At 39.9% G+C, this 24,317-nt stretch overlaps 1 protein-coding gene across 2 annotated transcripts; it reads left to right on the top strand.

The window, feature by feature from the left end:
* The first annotated feature begins 1,435 nt into the window (after positions 1-1,435).
* ANKRD16 (ankyrin repeat domain 16) lies at positions 1,436-23,801 on the top strand. Of its 2 annotated transcripts, XM_044677696.1 has the most exons (7): positions 1,436-1,891; positions 6,324-6,544; positions 9,480-9,522; positions 13,387-13,495; positions 16,751-16,912; positions 19,524-19,602; positions 23,574-23,801. In XM_044677696.1, exons 1-7 carry the CDS (start codon positions 1,533-1,535, stop codon positions 23,714-23,716), a joined length of 1,116 nt encoding a protein of 371 aa, XP_044533631.1. In that variant the 5' UTR covers positions 1,436-1,532; the 3' UTR covers positions 23,717-23,801. The 2 variants fall into 2 exon arrangements, with proteins under 2 accessions (XP_044533631.1, XP_044533632.1); XM_044677697.1 differs by lacking the exon at positions 19,524-19,602.
* The last annotated feature ends 516 nt before the right edge of the window (positions 23,802-24,317 follow it).

Below are 24,317 nucleotides of genomic sequence, written 5' to 3'. Positions count from 1 at the left end.
GTCAATCAACTAGCATTTATGAAGCACCTACTACATGCCAGGCACTAATACAAAGAAAGACAAAAACCAGCCCATGTGCCCTAGGGGCTCCCAACCTAATGTGATGGGGGTGGAGTGTCATTCGGCTAATAAATTTATGAGGACTTGAACCCATACATTTCTGACTCCACTGGGGGCAAGAAGCAGCTTACTTTTAGCGAGGGAGGCATTAATTCAACCCAAAATTTCACACATGATGAAATTAGGATCCAAAATTGGTACCAGAAGAATGAATTACAGATTCCAATCAAAAAGAAACTTATTAAATGATTGCGTAATATCATTGATATTAATTAATGTTACTGACTGGAAATGAGGAAGACCTAGGTTTAAATCATAGGATGTTTTAATGTTTAAAGCATCCAATGCCTTTTTTTTTTTTAATTAAAAAACCCTTACCTTCCATCTTAAAATCAATACTGGGTATTAACTCCAAGGCAGAACAGTGGTTAAGACCTAGGCAATGGGGGTTAAGTGACTTGCCCAGCGTCCCACAACTAGGAAAAGCTTGAGATAAAATTTGAATTCAGGACCTTCCTCTAACTCTGAGTCTGGCTCTCAATCCACTGAGCCACCTAGTTGTCCCTGATCTAATGCTTCTTAGTTCTTCTGTTATGGCTCCCTAAGCCTTAGATGATGTACTTTTATAATGCCATAAATTACTGAGGGATTGCGTTCTGCTTCGGTGGAGGGAGCTCTCACACTGGCCTTTGACGCATTGAGCTTTTTAGCATTTACTGAATACCTTTATCAGTAGCTCCCTCTCTGGAGACTTGAGAAAAACCCAAGAGCTACCCGGTATAAACGCATAGAATTTTATTATTATTAATTTTTATTTCCAGTTCCACATTCTTCTCTCTCACCCACTAAAAAGGCAAGAAATGCGCTATCCATTCTACCCAGTAACCACGTACAGAATTCTGATCTCCATCGGGTCTCTTAGCCCCTCCCCCAGCATCTTTTGCCAGGTCTGTAAACCGAGGAGGTACGACTAGAAGGCCTTCGAAGTCCTTTCCCGCTCTAGATCTGGGATCCTACGAGTCCGGCCCCATCCTTGCTCTTCTACCCCCAGCTCCCGGTGCCATGCCCCCTGCTCCCACTGCCGTACACGCGCACAGACCCCCTGCGAGGTGTCCCAAAAAGCCTTAGTGCTTTTAAGCTCGGACAGCGCTGAGACTCAGGGGACACCGTGCACATCCCGAGAGATGGTGGAAACGGAGGCGAGGAGGAAGCGTCAGAGCTGTCCTCTCCACGAGTCCTAGCCCCGACACCCAGAATCGGCCTTCGGAGGGCGGAGGCCCCGGCTAAGATCTGTGTAATAACGAGCCCGGAGGGAAGAAAGGGTCTGGGCGCCTCCCGCCGTCTCCCTTCACCTTCCTCGGGCTCAGGCAGAGGATGTACGAAGCCGGCCAGGCGGGGAGGCGGGTCTTCCCCGCAGGGAGCCCTCCTTCCTCTCCTCGCTCGGTTCCCCCGGAGTCCCCGCCCGAGCGATCATGGCCTACAGCCGGCGCGGGGAGGACGCTCAGCCGCAGGAGCGGCTCTTCAGGCTGGTTCAGGAGGGGCGACTAAGACCCCTGCAAGAGGAACTTGGGAAAACGGAGGCCAGCTGCAGCTGGCAGGTGAAAACGGCGTGCCTCCGCAGGGGAGGCGACACCCTCCTACATTCTGCAGCCCGACACGGGCATCGGGACATTCTGGCCTACCTGGCTGAAGCTTGGGAGCTGGACATCGAGGCCCCGAACCGGGACTACAAGCGTCCGCTGCATGAGGCGGCGTCCCAGGGACACGGGGACTGCGTGCTGTATCTCCTCAAAAGAGGGGCGTCTGTGGACTGCCTGAAGAAGGGCGACTGGTAGGTGGGGAGGGTCTGGATCCTGAAAATAAACCGTGGCTGTGGCGACCCTCCTTATTTCTACCTCTGGGACTACTGGTTGATTGCTGAATTAAATTAAAACAATTGAATGTTTAAAAATTAAGTCCCCTCCAGCAACCTCCTAAAAATGCAGTCAGTCAGCTGGCAGGTCAACAGGACAAATAAATGACTGCTTATAGAGTGCCTACTTGGAGTATTATGTAGGCAAAGTTGGTGGGAAACGTAAAAGAAAAATACAAGGCATTTCCTTCCCTCATCCTCAAAGAGTTTCAAATGTTTAGCATTCAAGGAACATAATACTGATAGTAACTGACATTTCCATAGTATTCCTTTTAAATAAGCGATCTCATTTGCCTTTTACAAGAAGCTATACTGTAGGTATTCTGGTAGGTACTATAATTATTATTCCCACTTTGATGCCTCAGTTCAAATCCCACCTTATTAGTTGATCAAGGGTTAATCACTTAACCTCTCAGACCCTTTTCCTCTCCCTTTCTGTATAATACCAAGGCTGTCTATGCTCTCAAGTATTTGGAGGAAAGCACTTTGCAAACCTTGAGGCATGTAAATTTCTCTGGGTTCTTCTGGTCAGATAACCCCCTTATTAATTGTATTCATTTATTCAATTTCCATTTCTCCAGAACCCACCTACCAAGAATCTAGAACTCCAAAAGCAACAAAACTACCAACGTTTGTGAGACTAGTTCACTGGCACCCACTGTGCTGTGCCCTGTGAACCTCTGTTAAGAAATCATTACCTTCTAGGATTATTTTTTATATTATAAATCAGAGACATAAACAAAAGAAAAGTTTGGGCCAAGTGGTGAAGAGCTTTAAATCCCAAACAGAAAAGTTTATATTTGATCCTAGAAGTAATGAGTCATCCTTGCAGTTTATTGAATGGGAGAATGACAGGGTCAGAGCTATACCTATGGAATATAACTGACAGTTTTGGATTTGAGTGAGGACAGAGGAGGCTGTGATACTAATTGCATTAGTCCAGTTGAAAGGTAATGTAAGCCTGAACTGAGGTGATGACTGTGAATACAAAGAAGGGATTAGATGAGGAGAGATGATGTGGAGGTAGAAATGGCAACAGTTAGTAATAGATTGGATGTGGGGTGAGAATGAAGAGTCAGAGATTACTCAGGTCACAAATCTGGAATACTGGAAGAATGGTGATGCTCTTCACAGAAATAGGTTCCATGAAGGTCAGAGTTTTAGTTCTGTTTTGGAAGAGTTGAGATGTTTACAGGACATCAACAGGCAATTGAGGCTTTAAGACTGGAGTGCAGAAAAAAAAAATATAGATCTGAGAATCATCTTTATTAAGATGGTAATTGAGCTAACCAATGGAAGTTAATAAGGTCACAGAGTACAGAGAGAAAAGAAAAGAGGACCCAAGTCAGAGTATTGGAATAGAGCCACAGTTAAGAGGAATAATATAGATGATGAGTGAGGAAAGGAAACTAAGAAGGAATGGTCAAGCAGATTAAAAAATAAACCAGGAGAGAATAGTTTCACAAAAACAGAGAGGATTGAGTGCCCAAGAGGAGTGAGTGATCAATTTAATCACTTTTTTAAATTATAAAATAAAGAAACAATGTTTTAAAATCCTCAGGGGAAAGGAATTTTCAGCAAAGTACAGAAATTTAAAGCATTTTTTTGTTGTATGCGACAGAGAGGACAAGAAGGATGAGGACTGAGAAAAGACCATCAAATTCGGCAACTCAAATCATCACAAGAGAACAGTTTCAGTTAATGAGTAAAAAAGAAAAAACAGACTTCAAAAGATTAGAAGTAGGAAGAAAGGAAGTGGAGACAAATGGAGCTAACTTTCTAGAAATTTGGTTGTAAAAGGGAGGAAAGATAAATAAAGTATGATAGGATCAAGTGAAGGGTTTTTTATGGATGAGGGAAGACTTGAGTATGTTAGAAGGTAGTAATGAAGGTGTCTTGGATTGGTTGACTGGTAGTTTAAGTTTATATCTAAAACAGAACAAAATGAAGCACTTCTAATTCCTCTAAGATTTAACAAAGAAAACTGATCCATCACTTACTTACCTTCTCATGTGTCCACAGAATAGTGTCTGAAGAGCAGTTGGTATCAGCATATAAGTAGGAAACGCTAGGATTTGGTACTCAATTCCTGTCTTCAAAACTATAACTATTGTACCAGATAATTCAAAGAAAACCTTTCTGACTTCAAAGGAAAATATGTTTCCATTTATTTTACTTCTATGTATCCCAAAGAGATTATTTTATTCAATGATCATGCAGGAGAACTTAGGGAACTGAATTGTCAAGTGATCAGTGCTTCAGTGGACTCCCATTTCTGTCACCTTGCATGTGTCAAGAGATTCAACAAGCAAGATAGATGAGGAACCTTGAATATTCCATAGGTGTCTAACTCAATATAATATTGCTAGGAATAGTGATGTCTTAAAAGTAGATAAGTATATGTCATTCTAGCATCTCCTCATCATTGACAAAAAAGAAATCTTTTACACCACCACCATTAATGAATGGCCTTCCTATTGGCTATTTTTATTTTATGAATGAGATGCTTCATCTACTCCAGGTTTTCCAGTTCAAAAACAAGTATGGTGAAATGTGGCAAGCTGTTCGAACCCTGGGAGTGACACAATCAAACCTAATATCCAAAGGATTAAGAACTATTTATTCAAGTAGAAGTGAGCTTCTCTCTGCCAGATATCCTAGGGGTACAGACCTTCTTTTATTATATTTTAAACTCCAGGGTAGCCTGAGCTAAAACATTGTTATGTGACTTTTGAAGTCCTTTCCTTATGAGGACTAAAGAAATCATTCCTCTCTCAGGGTAGCATTTCATAGTGATTTTTGCTTTCATTTTTTTAAGAAATTTTCTTTGATTTTTTAAGATTTCCTATCTTGATACTTAATTGAAATGTGTTTTTTTGTTTGTTTGTTTCTTGATTTTCTATGGTTAGGGGTTGTTTTTGTTTATTTGTTTCATTGTCTAATTATATTTCCTCTTCAATGATTAGATATTTCTCACTTTGATCAAAGTGTTTTGAGTTATAAAATTTCCTTTGGGGACTGCTTTAGGTGCATCTCACAAATGTTGGTATGTTGTATCATTTTTGTCATTATCTTTAATGAAATTATCTATTGTTTCTATGATTTGTTCATTGACCCACCAATTCTTTAGGATTATTTAGGTTTTTTTAAACTTGTAATTATTTTTTCAATAACCTTTTATTTAATATAATTTTGTTGCATTATGTCAGTAAGAGATTAGTTTAATATTTCTACTTTTCTGCATGTGTTCATGAGGTTTTTATGGCCTAAGAGATGGTCAAATTTTTTTAAGTGCCTTGTACTGTTAAAAAATGTATATGCTCCTTTCTATTCCCATTCTAGTAACTTATTTAAATTCTTTGTGAATCTTTAACCTTCACATATGTTTCATATAAACAACACATTACCAGACCCTATTTTCTAATTCATTCTGCTATTCTCTTTGAATTTTATGGGTGAATTCGTTCACATTTATGATGTTTTATTGTGTATTTCCCTTCACTTTTATGAATTTTTATTGTGTATTTCCCTTCATCCTGTTTTTTAATACTTTGTCCTCTCTTTACTCCCTGCACCCAAAGCAGAGAGTGTTCAGTACCAGTACTGCAGGCCCAGCCCTGTCTGTGTTGTAAGATTTCTGCTCTGGGGTCAGAGAGACATGCTTCAGGTTTTTCCCTATTCCCACTCTATGCCTCATTACACAGCTTCGGGGGCCCCAAACTAATCTGGACCTTCCTGGCTAGACCTCCTCCCCAGTGCATATGATCCTCTGTGCTGAAGGAGGCTAGAAAAAGGACCCACCCTAGCTCCTCCTTGAATCTCCCAATCACCTTGGGATCTGTTACTTTTCCTTAGTCTTTGCTGGAGTAGGTATGGGAGAAAGCTGAGCTATACTGTTTTGTCATATCCCTGTGTCTTTGTTCCTTTACTGTATTCTCATGGATTATTTCTTGTCACAAGTTATCTGAGGGCAAGTGCCATCTTGTTTCATGTTTCTTGCATCTTTTACCTTTCCTAGGGATATAATGAAAGAACCCCCATATAGTATTATTTTCACCATCAACTCCCCTCTGTTATCTCTATGGACTGAATATAGAAACAGCGCCTGAGTATAGAACCTCGCTCTTGCCCCTCTTGTACATCACAACCCTTTCTCCCCTTATTATTTTTCTAAAGTCTACAAAACAGGAAGAGGAGCTACTAATAGAGGCCACAGAGCTTTTCTATTCTGTTTCCTAGCTCTTTGATCCTAGTTTCCCATCTCAGTTCAAAGAATGTATTAGGCAACTGTCTCACAATACTAGTATTTAGCTATTCTTTACCCTGATCGGTTTCTCCTTATTGGCTTTAGGACTCCTCTGATGATGGCTTGCACAAGGAAGAACCTGGAAGTGATCCAGGTCCTTGTGGAGCATAGAGCCAATCCACTCCTGAAGAACAAAGATGGCTGGAACAGCTTTCACATTGCCAGCCGGGAGGGCGACCCTGAGATCCTTCACTACTTGCTTACTGTCTCTCCAGCTGTCTGGCAGACAGAGAGTAAAATCAAAAGAACACCTCTGCACACTGCAGGTATGGATTCTGGGCTGTTCAGAGTACTGGACTGGAGCCATAAGATAGGAGTTCATATCCCAGAGCTGCTACTCACTTCCTGTGTGATCTGGAACAAATTACTTAGCCTTTCAGTTTGTTCCTATGTAAAATGAGATGATTTCTAAGGTCCTTTCCATAGCCAAGTCTTTGGGGATCTTTAACTCTAGTGTTGCACACATGTTGGTTTTGACCATTGTTTTCTATAGTCTGGGTTACTCATAATAATTATAGAGCCATATGCCCAGTGCCAGATAAGATATTCCATTAAGATGAGATGTAGTCCCTGCTTTCATGGAGTATAAGAATCCAATCAGAAGAGTATCTCATTCTCTCTCTGTCTGCCTCTGTCTGCCTCTGTCTGTCTCTCCTTCTCTCCTCTCTCTCTAGCACACACACACACACACACACACACACACACACACACACATACACGCATGCACAAAGAACTATACTATTAAAAAAAAAGACATCTTCATCCATATCACATCCATTAACCATGTGGGTCAACAAAACTCTGTCCTGGAGCCATCTTCTCTTTTCCCTCTATACCAGGGGTCGGCAACCTTTTTGGCCATCAGAGCCATAAATGCCACGTTTTTCAAAATATAATTTCATGAGAGCCGTACAGTGCTCACAGTGCCACTCCTGTAACAGCGCCTGAAAAAAATGGACTTTATGGCTCCTGCAGAAAGAACCAAATCTGGCCCTCAAAAGAGCCACATGTGGCTCGAGAGCCATACATTGCCGACCCCTGCACTATATTATTTTGGCTCCAGTGGGTACAATTATCATCTCAATGCAGATAATTCTTGGATATATTTGTCTATCCCTAATCTCTCTCCAAACCCCAATCTCATATCTAATTATAAAATGAGATATTTGAAAAGCACTTATACAGTGCCTGGAATATAGTAAGTACTATATAAATTGTTATTTATTATTTTTCCCTTCCTTTCTCCTGCTATCCCCCCTTTCAATATTAGTATCTCAAATTGGATGTCCTATAGACATATTAAACTCAACATGTCCAAAACTAAACTCATTATCTTTTCCCCAAAACCTCCTAATTTCACTATTACTGTCAAGGGTACCAGTCTTCACTGCTCCCCTCAGTCACCAGGGTTCAAAATCTCAGTCATTCTTGACTGCTCACTCTCTCTCACCTTGGTTTGTTACCTGTTTCTACCCATTTTTGCTTTGTTATATCGCTAACATATAGCATTACTCACTCAAGATATTCCATTTCTCAGCTCCAAGAATTTTCCCTGGCTATCTCCTGTACTTGGCACTCTCCATTTTCATCTCTACCTCTTGGCTTCTCCAGTTTTCTTAAAATCTCAATTAAAGTCCCACCTTCTGCAAGAAGTTTTTTCCAGTCCTCCTTGATCTTCGTGCCTTCTACCTGAGTCTACCCCTAATTTATCCAGTATATATCTTGTTGTATATAGTTGTTTCTATGTTGTATTTCCCTTTGGACTATGGGCTTCTTAAGAAGAGAGATTGTTTTTCCCCTTTCTTTGTATCCTTAAAGTTTAGCACAGAACTTGAAACTTGGGCATTTAATAAATGCTAGTTGATCGACGACACATAAACAATATATGAGAGGTGAAAGCAAATTGCTAATATGAGTTCCAGCATAAGGGATGAGAGGTTAATTCTCCCTGGAGAAGATACTTGAAGGCACAACAGAGTTGGAGGTATCTGAGTAAGGTTATAAAAGAGGATTACTAATTAGAGCTGTCTAGGTACAACGTGAGCAGAAGCATAGATGTGGGAGAGAATGGGCAGTAAGTAGGTGGTAGACAGTCAGATTTGCCTAGTAGTATAGAAGATGAGAAGTCAACAGAAAACAGAGTGGGGGCAGATATTTGGGGAGGGGGCCCTTAAATGACTGGTAAAGAACTTTGAACTTAGTAGTTAATGGGAATCCCCTGAACAGGTTAGTGACATGACTAGATCCGTGTTTAAGGAAGATGAGTCTGGCAGCATCGGGAAGAATGGTAGATTAGATGAGGAAGGGACTTTTCATCTTTGTCTCTATCCCATATGCTTAAGCATCTTGCTTAAAACAGAGTAGGCACTCAACATAAGCTTATTGAATCTGCTATTTTTGACTAGTAACAGACATCTTTCTTTAAGTCACTGGAGTGAATGATATTTTCATTTGCTATCCCCACCACCACCACTATCACCACCAAAAAGGCAAAATATAATATTAGAAAACATAATCAGGGGAAGAGGAATGGAATAAAATCCTGGATTTTGAGTATGAAGGAAATTTAGAAGACATGTACTCTAAAACATTCATTGTACACTTGAAGAAACTCAAGTTAAAGGAAGAAGCTTAAAGTTTTTCAAGTGAAAAAAGAAGGGATGAAGGGATTTCATAGTATTTTAACATTAAACTAGTTTCAAACAAATAATATGCAAAACTAGTCAAGCCAAAACAATAAGCATTTATTAAGTTCTAAGTACTGTGCTAAGTGCTGGTGATCTGGAGCTGCAAGTAGCTAATTAGGGGGCTTGAGTGAACCAGACTGACTTCATCTTGTGACTCAATTCTAGAGCTAGCCCAGCTGTGTTATAGACGGGTTTCCTTTTCTCCTCTCTAGTACAGAATCAAGGTAACCAGGAAATCACTCATTTTGGCAAGTGCTGCCAAAGGAAGGATTTGAAATGTCTAAGAAAAGCTGATTACCTCTTATTTTTAAATTCCGTAAGCTCAGGAATGGCTTCCGTGAGTCTCTCTAGTTTATAGGCAGAATTTGTCTACATGTTTAACACTGATTTTCTTTCTTGTATAAATCAAAACCTGATACAAGAAGTGTAACAGCACTAGAGTCTGGGAGAGGAAGTTTGTTGCCTAAATGCTGAAAAGCTCTAATTTTTCATTCTCTCTCCATCTCGATGCCAGCAATGCACGGCTGCTTAGAGGCGGTGAAGTTGCTACTTGAGAGGTAAGCCGACTTCTGTTTGTGTGCTCTCAGCTATAAAGCACAAGTAGTCTGGGCCAAGTAGCAAGGGTATTATGGAGGGTTTCGACATCTGCACTAAAAGGACCTGCGTCAAACTCCTGCTTCAGATACTTATTAATGTGTATGGCTCTAAGCAAGTCACTTGACCTCGAAATGCCCCAAACAACTCTCTAATTACTGTAAGAGGCAAAAGCATCAGTGGAGGGAGTTTTTCTAGTGAACAATTCCCTATACCAATGAAATCCCATGTCTATACCATCTCTCCACTTCCCATCAACTTATTTATGGTAGTGAAAAGGCAATGGAAAGTATTTATAAAGAGCCTACTATATACCAGGCACTGTGCTAAGCACTGAAGATCCAAAGACAAAATTAAAATACCTGTATCCTCAAGCAGTTTATGTAGTATTAGGGGAGAGGTTTGCATATATGTGAATAGATACAGGGGTAATTGGGGAAGGGGGGAGACACTTGTAGTTAGGGGATCAGAAAAGACTTCGTGTATGTAGCCCATATATATATTCCGACTATCCCAACTGCCACTCTTTAAAAACATTTTTTAATTTATTTTATTTTTTTGTTATTTAAGTCTTTTTCCATGGTTATGTGATTCATGTTCTTTCTTTCCCCCTTTCCCACCCCCCTCCCAGAGCTGACAAGCAGTTCCACTGGGTTATACATGTATTATCGAAATGCCACTCTTAAAAGAAATAAAATTCTTTATGGCTAGAATGGCTATATTTTCCCCTAGACTAGCCATACTTCCCCCTGCAAGGTTTTAAGAGTTCCAAGAGTATGAGATGATTCTTTCAGGCAGATGGCCTATATCCTGAATGCTTCTTCCCTTAGATTATCACTTGAAAATCATTTAATCAACCTACCATAAGTAGCTTTTTATAAAGGGATAGTTACTAAATGGATGTACAGTTGGTACAAATCCTCCCTCCAAAAATATGTGACATACTCTCTAATAAGTAAATGGGCTCCAGCCTAGATTTCCCAGTGGCTCCTCACTGCTGAAGTTCTTTTCTCCCATTTGCCGGGTACTCTAGACGTTCCCCTTAAGCATGATGAATCTGCATCCAATCAGCCATTGGTTCCCAGTGTAGACTCTGCTGCCATCTGATCAAGGATGTCCTTGGGAAATTCCAAGCTCTTCCTCTTGTCACATGTGGGGGCGCAGGGGGAGAGGGCTGCCAGATGCCGATACCGGTACCAGATCAGTTTCAATTTGATGTTGGGAGGAAATAAGGCCCATAAAATAAGGCACTGAACAGTTCAAAGGAAGCTTAGTTGGCTATAACATAGCAAGGGAGGCAACAAGGATGTTTAATTTATAGATGGTAGGCTGGGAAGGGAATCCCTTATCCCCATATGGAAATATCTGTTCAGCAGGTCTGGGGATGGTGATCCTTCAGGCATTCACTAAGTCTTAAGGCCTGAATCCAAGTGAGTGGGCCCTTTTATGCCACACTGGCCAGGAAGCCATTTCCACGAAGCCCAAGGCCACTAGGAAAGTACACCTGGCTTGAGCCACATGGCCACCCCAGGCTATTCAAGTCCTGGCTTTGTTGCTTTTTAGAGACTATTCCATGTTACAGCAGCAGGAGAAGGGGAGCCCAGATGTAGATCCCTTCCCCTAGAAAGGAGGAAAAAGACCTGACTAAGGCCTTTCCCCATGCTCTTCCCCCCGCCCCCAGGTAGCACCTTCTCAGGCACATGCTGGGAAGCCACATGGTCCAGTTTCTGCAGAAGTTTCCCATTGGAGCTAACCACACTTTTATACAGAACCCAAAAGCCGTAACAAAATCCCACAGCCAACTGGAACAGACCTTTCATCTGGCTCATTTTTACTTCATCACGGGCTTTCATTGACTTTTCTTGCACTTAGTCTAAGGAATGTTGATGTCAGTTGATTGATTGAGAGCCAGTTTGGTGCTGCACTAATATGTAGGAGGTGTCCTTTGAGCTGAATCCTTAAGGAAAGTAGGGATTCTAGTAGGTGGAAGTAAGGAAATAGAGAATTTGAGGCCTAAGTGATGGCCAGTATAAAAGCATGGAGATGGACCATAAAGATTTTGTTTAATAGTAGTGAGATGGCCCGTTTTTTCCAGAGTATGTGAAGGTGAATGTAAAATATAATAGCTAGAAGCTAGATTATAAAGGGCTTCAAACGCTAGCCAGAAGGATTCATTTTCTGTTTTATGTCCAACACTTCTTGACCCTCTTTGAGGTTTTCTTGGCAAAGATACTGGAGTGATTTGCCGTTTCCTTCTCTGGCTGATTTGACAAATGAGGACACTGAGGCAAATGAGATGAGTACCTGTCTGAGGTCAGATTTGAACTCAGGAAGTTGAGTCTTCCTGACTTCAGACCCAGCACTCTTATCTTCTGTGCCATCCAGCTGTCCAGCAATAACAACAACAAAAGAGTTTATTAAGTAAGGGAGCCATATGGCCAGACTAGAAGTATGGGAAAATCATTTTGCCAATCATAGATGGATTGATGTGGCTCTGGATTTTAGCTTTTAGTAGGTCTTTGCAAGAATTGAGGCCAGGACAATAGAACATAATGGACTTCTCTACTAGCAGCAGTGCAATGATCCAAGACATTTCTGAGGGACTTGTGAGAAAGAACACTATCCACATCCAGAGAAAGAACTGCTGGAGTAGAAATGCAGAAGAAAAACATTTCCTTGATCATGTGGTTCGATGGAGATATGATCAGGGATATAGATTCTAAATGAGCATTCTATTGCAAATATTAATAATATGGAACTAGATCTTGATCAATAATACATGTAAAACCCAGTTGAATTGCTTAATGACTTTGGGAGGGGGGAGAAAGGAGGGGAGGGAAAGAACATGAATCATGTAACCATGGAAAAATATACTAAATTAAACTAACTAACTAAATAAATAAAAAGGATTGAGGCCAGAGGTGGTGAGGAGAACCTGAGCTGGAATGTTGGCTATATGGATCAAAGAGAAAGGGATGGATGTGGAAAATATTTTTTAAGGAGAAACTACAAAATTTGGCAACTGATTATATATATGGGATGAGGGAGAAAAGGAGTAGAAGAAGATATGAAGGGTAATTTGTGCCCTCAACAAAAAAAAAAAAAAAGAAAGAAAGAAAGAAAGAAAGAAAGAAAGGAAAGTTTGGAAGAAGAGTAGGTCTGAGATGTCTATGGAACATAGAGTTTGAATTATCCAATAAGCAGTCATAGAGGCCTAGAGCTCTCCAGATCTGGATACATAGGTGTGGAAATTATCTATCTAGAGATAATTATTAAATCTATAGAAACTATTGAAGGTTTAAAATGAGATGTATAGCGAAAGAAGTAGAAGAGGGTGAATGCAAGGATAAAACAAAAGAATATACTATCTAAAATCTATTTATGGGGCATTGAGGTAGCTGTGAATAGAGCAGCAGTCTTGAAATCAGGAGGACCCAGTTCAAATGTGACCTCAGACATTTCCTTGCTATATTGACCCTGGGCAAGTTAAACCCAATTGCCTACCTCTTGCTGCTCTTCTATTTTAGAAGAAGGTAAGGATTAAAACATTTTTTTTAATCCATTTATGTTTACCTTTTTAAATGCAATCAGAAGCACATACACATATGCATATACAGAGAGTATTGTAGATTTTCAGATTTTGTTGTACTTTCTTCTAAACTCCTTTAGAGTGAGTATTTGGGTAAAAATGAAGAAGGGAGGAGAGCCCCAGATTGTTGTAGATAATTTTCATATCTGATAATCTTTTTGTAGATGATAAAAAGTTGACTAGATATTTAGTTTGAAGCTAACATTTTCTTAACTCTTCTTTCCTGCTTTGCTTCTAGGTGTCAGTATGAGCCAGACAGCAGAGACCAATGTGGCGTCACTCCCTTTATGGATGCAATTCAGTGTGGCCACATCGACATAGCTCAACTTCTCCTTGTACTACATGAGGTATAAACACTTATATTTCATTAATTTGATTCTACAAATTCAAGAGGAAAGTGACTAGACAGGATGCTAGGAGACTCAACTTCTGACACTATTTTGGCAATCAGAAAGACATATTCCAGTTGAATAGTCTTTTATTGCCAAATGAATAGCCTTTTATTACCAAAATTACCAAATTTTACTACCAAATTTAGAATGTGGGTTAAAGTACTTTAATTTTCTGTGAAATGAAGATAATGCTGATGAATACATAGTCAGTTCTCAGTTTTTCATAATTGAGGACAAATTAGGTGAATACATTTTTAAAAAATCTCCATGAAATCCCCAGCTCCCTTTTATACTATAGTTTCAACACCTCACTAATATTTCATTGTTGTTTTTTAAAGAAGTAATGGAATTAAGTTAAGTTGCATATCCTTTTTCTTGGGTAGTCAGTCAACCAGCTGAGCACTTTGCTTAGCCCTAAGGATATAAAAAAAGAAGGGGGAAAGTATGTGCTAACAAGAAGCCCACTGTCTAATGGTAGAAACAGCATGAAAACAGCTATATACAACAAAGCTAGATAGGGTAATACAGGATAACCTAGGGGCCATTCCCAAGGGAAGACACCAAGGTTAAAGAGGACTAGGAAAGGCTTCTAATTGAAAGTGAACTTTGAAGGAAGCCAAGGAAGATGAGGAGGGAGAATATTCCTGGCATGCAGGACAACTAGAGAAAATATTCAATGTGGAAATGGACTCACTTGTGTAAGGAACAGCCAGGAGGCCAGTGTTACTGGACAGCAGAGTAGGTGGAAGGAGGGAATGAATGTCTAAAAAGAGGAAAGGCAGGCTGGACCAGGTTTTGGAAGACTTAAAGGATTTTATAATTGATCCTACAGGCACTAGGTAGCCACCAGGGGAGACTGAATAGGGGAGTGATCTGGTCAGACTTGTTTTTTAGGAAGATCAATTTAACAGTTGAGTGGAGAATGGATTGGAGTGGGGAGAGGCTTGAGCTAGGCAGATTCTGCATCAGGCCATTGCAACAGTCCAAGCACGAGGTGAGAAGGGTCTGTACCCTGGTGGTGGTCATGCCAGAGGAGAAGGCTCTATAGGAGAGATGGAACCAAAGTAGAAACAGTAAAAGTTAGCAATAGATTGAATATAAGAGAGTGAGAGAGTGAAGTGTCGAGGATGACACCCAGGATTGGGTACCCTTGACAGTAACAGAGAAGTTAGGAAGAAGGCAAGGTTTAGGAGAAAAAATGATGACTGTAATTTTGAACATATTGATGCCTGGGAGACATCCAGTTTGGGATGTTTAACAGGCGATTGGAGATGTAAGACTGGCAGTCCAGATTGAGATTAGGGGTGAACAGGAGCTGTCAATAAAAATTGCTTAATTGTAAAGGAACCTGTATAAAGAGACATGGACCCTGCCCTCAGATTTATGTTTTGGGACAAATAACACTAATATGGACCCTTTGCCTCATATGATGGAAGAAGCACTGGACTATATGTAAGTTTTATTGATTAGCTGTGGGACCTTGGACATCTTCCTCGGTTTCCAGTTTTCTCATCTGTAAAACAGGGAGGATTTGATGACCTCTGAAGTCCCTGAGTCCCTGGCTTCCTTTGGGGCTAGCTCAAAGATAACCTTTTACAAAAAATCTTTCAGGTTCTCCTGCTGCTGGTGCTTGTTCTCTAAGATTATTTCTTAAATCCACTCTATATATATCACATATGTACTCCTCTATATAGGTGACTCCTTTAGAATATTTAAGGCAAGAACTGGTTTTGCTTTTTTCTTTATATTCCCAGCTAGTATCTGATAGAACATAAGTATAATTAATAAAAGTTGTTGATGCAATTTAGGGTTTGCAAAATGCTTTACTTCATCTGATCCTCATAATGACTCAGTGAGACAAGTGCTATCATGATCCCCTCTTTATAGATGAGAAAAAATGAGCCTGGGAGAGGTTAAGTGCTTTCACCAGAATTGTGCAGCTTATTATCATCTGAAGCAGGATTTGAACATAACTACCTCCAAATTCAGCACTCTATCCACTATGGTACACTGCCTCTAGAAAGATGGAAGAAAAATATTGAATTCACACAAAACTATATAGAAAGACAGAGAAAGAATCCTGGGTTCGAAGTCAAAAGGCCTAAGTCCTGCTCACTAGCCTTCTTACCTTGCTTAAAATATCTCTGAGCCTCAGGTTTTTTATCTATAAAAAGTCTCCTCCAAGCTTCAGTCCCAGATCACCAGTGCCTAAAAGACATTTTAAATCCCACAGGCATTTAAACTCACATGTCTAAAACTGAACTTTCCCCTAAGCCCACCCCTCTTCCAAATTTCTGGGTTTCTATGGAAGGAACCCCCATACTTCTAGTGTCTTAAACTCCATAAGTCTCCATATCACCCCTGACTCTTCACTCTTCAATTTATCCCTTCACAGCATCTCTTGCATCTGATCCTTTCTCTCCATCCATGCAGCCCCTGCATCCCTTCAGGTCCTCATCCCAGTGCCCTTCTAATTGGTCTTCCTGCTTCAGCTTTCATGACTGCTATCCATCCTCCAAATGACTGCCAAAGCTGTTAACCTTAAGTGTAGATCTGATGGTATGTCTCCCCCACTTAACTAGCTCCATTAGCTTCCCATTAAATCTACAAAATAGAAATGCCTCGTTTTAAAAAAATCTTATACAATATGTCCCCAACCAATTACTCTGTCCTGTTCTCTGGGTTCCAGCCTGATTGGCCTTCTCAGCCGGCCACCTTCCTCACTACACGCTGTCTCTCTTTACTGTGTGTTTGCACTAGCCATCCCATGAGCCTGGAGATCTCTCTCTCTCTCTCTCTCTCTCTGCATCTGGCCCAGAGGTTCCCTCTCTCTCTTTAGGAGCCACTCCAACACCATTCTGCATGAAACTTCGCCGGATTCCCCACCAGCTGCAACGTCCTTCCAAATATCCTTGAGTTTCACTCATTGTGTGTGTGTGTGTATATATATATATATATATATGTATATATATATATATATATATGGCCCTGGCAAGTCACTTCACTTTTCTGACCCTCAGTTTCCCCATGGAATTGATGATACCAATGACAGCAGCCACCTCACAGGGTATGAGAATAAAGCACTTTGCAAACCTTAAAGCACTATATACATTCTACTACAATACTGGTGTTAATAATCCCATCTACTCCTTTACTCCAGTTTTCTTTTGATCTTCTCTTGCCTCTCTCTTGTCTTTTTATACCTCCCAGGCTTGTTTCACAGCTAAGGATAGCCTCGGTGCGCAGGCTTTACACAAGGCAGCGGTCACTGGTCAAGATAAAGCGATCCACTTCCTAGTCGCCAATCTTGGTGTTGGCGTTGATGAGAGAGTCACTTCCACCCAATACACAGCACTCCACCATGCAGCCGAGGTTGGTTTTAGTTGGCAGTTGTGTTCCTAGCCCTATTCTGACTTGTTAGGCAGCTGACTCACTGGATAACTTGGAACAACTCATTTGTGTGAGCTGGTTTGTCGAAATAGTCACTGGCACAGCTCCAGAACCAGTGAGTTCTGAATAATCATCCTTCTGGAATTAAGTAGTCCATAAAGCAGAAACCTGCCCCACAAGGGCATTGGTTATCCCACATTTAAAAATTATTACCTTTTATTAAGTGATAATACATGTAGAACCCAGCGGAATTGCTTGTCTGCTCCTGGAGGGGGGAGGGAGAGAACATGAATCATGTAACCTTGGAAAAATACTTCAAATAAATTAATTTAATTTTAAAAAATTATTACCTTTGTTAGAATAATCTTTGAATAAATCAAGAAGAATCAAGCAAGAGGAACTTTTTTCAAAGAAAAAAGGGTCTGAAGCAAAAGGGAAGGTGTGAGATTGTATCTAACCCAGTCAGTCAAGCAGGTATCAAATCTGTACCAAGCATTGTGCTAAGCAATGGGGATAAAAAGACAAAAAAGAGAGTCCTTGCTCTCAACAATTTACAGTCTAGTGCAGTGATGGGCAAACTATTGCCCGCAGACCAGATCCAGGCTGTAGTTTCCCCATCACTGCCAGCAGGCAAACTATGGCCTGGATCTAGCCTGTGGGGAATAGTTTGCCCATTACTGATCTAGTGGAAGAATGTACACAAAAGAAAGCTGAAAAACAGGAGGAGAAGGCACTTGGGGAGGCGGGGGTGGAATCATGATGGAGGCATGCAAAGGAGTTCGGCCGGGGAGCAAATGAAGGGATGGCTGGCCCTGGCTCCCTCCAATTGAGCCAAAAAGAACCTGCAGTCCAGGGGCAACTGGCAAAAGGGGAAAGAAAAGAGAAAGGGGGAAAAAAAGAAAGAGATGGAAGAAAAAGGAGTTATCTAGCAGGGCCATCGACCATATAGGCATTGAGGGGCAGAAGGTTTACACTACCAATATGCCCCTCTACTCACAGAAGGAGATCCTTGGAAAAAGTCTATTCTTTCCACTCTTTCACTTCCTGGTACCTGACTGTCCACAGACATTGTAATATAATCTGTGTTTCTTTGTCTTAAATGTTTCCAGTAACCTGAATTTTGCCTCAACCACAAAGAAACTTGTACTCAATTAGAAATGCAAATTTAGGCAATGAAACAAACCTTTGCCTAAATGTCAAGAATTTTCCTAACTGGAAACTCAGAATAATGGTGACTCTACTCCCAAATTTTCATCTAAAACCAACTCCCACAGCTCACATGAAGGAACCACATAGACCTGAAGGGTATTATATTGTCCTATGGCTTACAATAATCTAATTATATCACTGGTGTTAGAAGCCTTTTCCTGGGTTTGTGGAGACATAAAAGGAGGTAGGAAAGAGGAGGATTAGTAATAGGATAAGGTGGCAGAAAAAAGAAAAGAGAATGTTTGAAGCATTTTTTTAATGCACAGAAATGGGAGCAGACTCAAGGAAACATGAACAAACAGGACAACTTTCCAAGTTAAATATTAGATCTGTTATATCACACTTAATAGGAAAAATAAGTGGTATATGAAATAAAGATTCAGATTTTCATGTACAATATTTTTTCAGTTCTTTGTATGTGGGAATGCTATTTTCCATTTTAATTTTTATAAAGTCATTACATTCATGAGATACTTGGTTTCTATGCTTTTAAAAATAAATTGTGTGATTTGAGTCTGTAAAGCCTCATATGAATTGTACTCAATAGACTCACCTTATGTAGTATGTCAAAAGTTAAAATATCTGTCACCTTGTGTATGAGATTGGGAGATGGGGTATTGAGAGAATATGAGTTTATATCTTATGACATATGAAATATTTAGACAAATTAATTGTCAATAATTAATAAACACTTTACCTCTAGGAGCAATACAATGTAGGAGAAAGAATCCTAGATTTAGACCTGCTTCTATGTGACCAGCCACAGATAAATAAGTTTATGAATCACTTAAGTAATCTCCTAAACTTGTAAACAAGAGGTACAGTGAAAGGACTACTATAAACAACCAGCTGGCACTAGACTTTTTGATACTGATATGATAACTGATATGTGTTTTCTTTTCAGCCTTTTAATTCCTCACTGCCCCATATTCCAACAAAATCTATATTTGGGAGAGCAATAGGTATGGAGAGTAGACCAATTTAATTGACCTGTGTACTACAGGTAAACTCCATTAAGGTCTCGACTTCAGAAAAAGAGGTACTTAAAGCTGGGTTTGCATAATGTTCTATGCTATTGTACAATTATTAAATTGGTCCACAATTTGTGAGATTCACACAAGATACAAGAATAAATAGCACGTCAGGCTCTGGGAAGGTTGTCTCTGCAGTAGCCAGTAGTTCCTTCCTATTTCCTGACCCTTTCTTCTTTCATCTTTTTTTGTAAGAGATGAGAAGGGAAAGAGGAAAAGAGGGAGGGACATTCACAGTGAAAAAGATATAAAAGCAAATGGGATCAGTAAGAAGAAAACATAAATGTAGTATTTGGCATGTTAGGATATGTTTTTAAGACCTGATTTCATTGCACATTAATTTAATTTACCAGGAGGGACATACAAGTACAGTGAAAACTCTTTTGTCCTTGGGAGCTGACCTTGAGGCTAAAGATGGAAGAAATCGATCAGGTAAGAATTGTCATCGCTGATGCCAAATATAAACAAACCTTTAAATTACTTGCAAGTCGAATTTGGATGTTATTTGAGTTTCACATGAAATATTTGCTCCAAATAACCCGCCATTCCACAGGTATAAGTATTTCTCCAATGATGCAAATTGCAACACTCCAAACCTTAGTAGATTGTTTCCCGAGTTACTGTGGCCAAAGAAATCCATCACCTAGTGCCTGGGAAGAGTGATGACTTTTTGAAACGTAGCTGGATTAAAACACGGCTACTAACAGGCTCATACTCAAAGCATTTATAGCTTGGTAAGACCTGACAGAACTTGTCAGTTCCTATCTTAACTGATATACAGTTTGGGAGAACTTTGGCACAGCCTTATAAAATACCAAAGAGGCATTTTACACTTCATTAATTATACACAAAGTATGGATTTGTAATTTCACTGGAGAAGAGAACTCCTGGGTAAGGAAACACCCTCTACCAATGATGATTAGCATCTTCTTTGCATCTTCTTGACTTAGTTGTCCAGAGTAGAAGTCAGGCAGCAAGCAGCCACAAAACTCTGAATCAAGGTAGAATCAGCCTGAAATGTAATTGGGAAATGTTTAACAAATATAAAACAAAACAAATAAAAATAACATAGATAATGTTCGCTTGTGGTTTTCTAAATCAGTATGCAGCAGGCAGTGATCCATTCCTCTGAGCCCAACACTATTGGACTGATCATCAATAGGGTCACTTGCCTAGCCAGAATAGTCAGAGATGGGAAGTGAAACTAGGGCTGTCTGGCCCTCTTCCTGCTATGCCCTCCTGCCTTCTGCACACACAAAGGCAAAAAACAGTCCTTGCTCTCAAGGAGCTCTCCGTCTAAGGGAAAAGGCAACATGCAAATAGGATACTAATGCAGCTTCAATTATAGATAATCTCAGAGGGAACAAGAATTAATAAACATAATGGCAAATATTAATATAATACATTATGGTTTGCAAAGAACTTTACAAATATGATATTATTTCATCTGCACAATAACCCACCCCAAGAGAGAATATATATAAACATTCATATACATATTTTACATATATAACATGTATAGGTCAGAAAGAGGCTAAGGCTGTTCATATAAATCTGAGCATCATCTGAGACTGCAGATGAGTGGGGAGGGAGAGGGATATGATGGGAAGGGATAGACTCCTGGAGGAGATAGGAAAGAATGGGATCATTTTTCAGTTAATTGTTTTGTCTTGTCTAGAAGGGCTACCTCTTCTCGGGAGATAGGTAAAGGAGGAGGAGGTGATGGAAGGCACTTAAGTGATCTACAGTGCAGAGGAGACTGAAGGGAGCTTTTAGAAAAGGGCTTCAGTTTTTTCAGTGAAATGTGAGGCAAAGTGAGAAGCTAGGGGAAGGGGGAACCACGGGAGGTTTGAGGAGGGATAAGAAGGGCTCTAAGAGCTATTGTGGGGAGTGGGATGGTGCATCCATTAGGGAAGTATAAAAAAAATTGCCTTGCCCCCGGTAGGGCCCAGGTGAGACCATGTAACATTATTTGTAATGGCACAGCTAGCACTTTTTTGTGATTTTTCTCCATCCTCGTTCAGCAGCACAATTAGGAGTGAAAGCAATGGATGGCAGGAGGCTTGGCAGGGCAAGATCTTCAATAGGATAAGGGGGCAAGGGCCCAGGGGGAAGAGGACAGTGAGATATGGAGGGGAAAATATAGTCAATTCAGGGATGATGGTCTGGGAAAGAAGGAGGGGATAAGGAGTCACTGTGAAGAGAGACAATAGGCTTTGGAGTTGCAAAGTAGAGGGTGAGATGAAATGACTTGAGATTATGGTCAGGTGGAGGAATTTCATAGTTCATGATATGAAGGGTATAATCATTTCTAGGTATGGCTACAGTGGAATGGGGTAAGTTGGTCATGGGAAATTAATAAATTGAGGAACTCGGAGGTTAACCATATCTTCCAGTAGATATCTGCAATGTGTCTAGAAGTTGTAGATTTCATTCTAAATCTTTAATTGTGGGTCCCCAGAAGTCATTTCAAAGCTGATTTATAAGAATGGGACATTTCAACAAATACTTAGGGAAGCTGATATTTTTTTCATATATAGAATTTACTAGATTTTTCAAAACCTTTCTTTCCATTTAAAGCACACCTTAGTGCTTCCTATACGGGGAGGAAGTGGTGATGAACTTTTTTTTTTTCTCATGGTTACATGATTCTTGTTGTCTCCCTCTCCTCTTCCCTCCTGACTCTAGGAGTTGACAAGCAATTCCATTGGGTAATACATGTATTATCATTCAAAACCTATTTCCATATTATTCATTTTTGTAATGGAGTAATCTTTTAAAACAAAAACCCGAAATCCTACACCCATATAAACAAGTGATAAATCATATGTTTTCCTCTGAATTTCTACTCCACAGTTCTTTCTCTGGATGTGGATAGCATTCTTTTTCCTAAGTCCCTCAGGATTGTCCTGGATCATTGCATTGCTATTAGTAGCAAAATTAATTACATTTGATCATCCCACAGTTTTTCACTTTCTGTATACAATATTCTCCTATTTCTGCTTATTCTCTCCGCATCAGTTCATGGAGGTCCTTCCACTTCTTATAGAAATCCATCAATTCATCATTCTTTATAGCACAATAATATTCCATCACCTGGAATATTATTGTGCTGAAAGGAATAAAGAAATGGAGGAATTCCATGTAAACTGGAAAAACCTCCAGGAATTGATGCAGAGCAAAAGGAACAGAACCAGGAGAACCTTATACACAGAGACAGATACACTGTGGTAAAATCAAATGTAATAGACTTCTCTACTAGCAGCAATGCAATGACCCAGGACAATCCAGAGGAATTTATGAGAAAGATGCTATCCACATCCAGAGAAAGAACTGTGAGAACAGAAACACAGAAGAAAAACATTTGCTTGATCACATGGTTCATTGGGGATATGATTGGGAATGTAGATTCTAAACGATCATTCTATTACAAATATTAATAGTATGAAAATAGGTCTTGATCAATAACACATGTAAAACCCAGTGGAATTGCTCGTTGCCTATGGGAGGGGGAGGAAAGAAGGGAGGGAAAGAACATGAATCGTGTAACCATGGAAAAATACTCTAAATAAATAAATGAAAATTTAAAATGATAATAATAATATTCCATCGCCATCATATAGCATAGTTTGTTCAACCATTCCCCAATTGAGGAACACCCCCTCACTTTCCATTTTTTTCCACCACAAAAAAGTACAACTACAAATATTTTTGTATAAACAGATGCCCTCCCCTTTTTTTAAATCTCTTTAGGATACAAACCTAGTAGAGGTATTACTGGATTAAAGGGCATACAGTCTTTTTTTTTTTTTTAACCCTTGTACTTCAGTGTATTGTCTCATAGGCAGAAGAGTGGTAAGGGTGGGCAATGGGGGTAAAGTGACTTGCCCAGGGTCACACAGCTGGGAAGTGGCTGAGACCGGGTTTGAACCTAGGACCTCCTGTCTCTAGGCCTGGCTCTCACTCCACTGAGCTACCCAGCTGCCCGCATACAGTCTTTTTGAAGTCCTTTGCACATAATTCCAAATTGCCTTCCAGAATGGTTGGATCAATTCGCAAATCTACCAGCAATGCATTACTGTCCCAATTCTGCCACACCCCCTCCAACATTTATTATGTTCCTTTACTTTCATATTGGCCAATCTGCTAGATGTGAAGTAGTACCTCAGAGTTGTTTTGATTTGTATTTCTCTAATCAGGAGGGATTTAGAAGACTTTTTCAGGTGATTGTTGATAGTTTTGATTTTTTCAAGGTGATGAAGTTTTTAAAATATACAATGTGGACAACTGAATAGCTCAAAAACAGAGTGCATGTATTGCTTGAAATGGAGTAATCTATTAACAAGTTCAAGATTGCTTTAGATATGGTGTACTAAGTTTATTTTGATCATATCTTCCTTCAGCCCTGCACCTGGCTTGTGCAGGTCAACACAAGACCTGCATTGAGTTTCTTCTTCGATGTGGACTAGAAGATTCTCCAGACATCACAGGGATCCTGGCTCAAGAACTCATAAAGAAACAAGACATTCTTTACTGCTTTGACTAAAAAATATCATGACCCAAGAGAAATATTTCAGAGGCAATGCTTCGAGCTTTCTTGCTGTTTTGGGTTAACAAACGCATAACTTGAATTTGGGCATCATTGGGAGCTTCCGCTCCTCTTTTATACTTGAGTAAAGCTGTTTTTGATCATCCAGAGGCCATATTCAGGTACTGGATTAACTCTGGGAAACCATAAAAGCTCTATTGTACTCCAGACTCTATGTTAGGGAAGTGTTGTGAGATCTTAACTCAACAGACACTTCTTGCTTTGCACTTCAATTCCTCAGCTTTTGAAGTTAATATACTAACTTAACCTGCTTCTTGAAGAGTTTGCAGTAGAGGAGTTAAAATTTGCTTTTAAAGGAGTCTCTTGACTGATCAGAGAAAGGTATAGTTTTATTATATTATGGATGGGATCATGGAAGCATTATGAAAATCTAAGTAACCCCTAAAATTTGCTTTTGGTTTGAGCAGTAATACTCAGCTGTTAGGTTTGAGTTATTATTTCATAGACCTATTTGTTATTGCTATAATTTCTGTTTTTGTGTTTAGAAAGGAAAAATCTATCAGTTGTTTACACATGTAAGAGGCTATTTCACAGTCCT

The sequence above is a fragment of the Gracilinanus agilis genome, chromosome 5 (genome assembly GCF_016433145.1).
Source record: "Gracilinanus agilis isolate LMUSP501 chromosome 5, AgileGrace, whole genome shotgun sequence".
In the NCBI taxonomy this organism is placed as follows: Eukaryota; Metazoa; Chordata; class Mammalia; order Didelphimorphia; family Didelphidae; genus Gracilinanus; species Gracilinanus agilis.
This window is presented reverse-complemented; position numbering and strand designations above follow the sequence as displayed.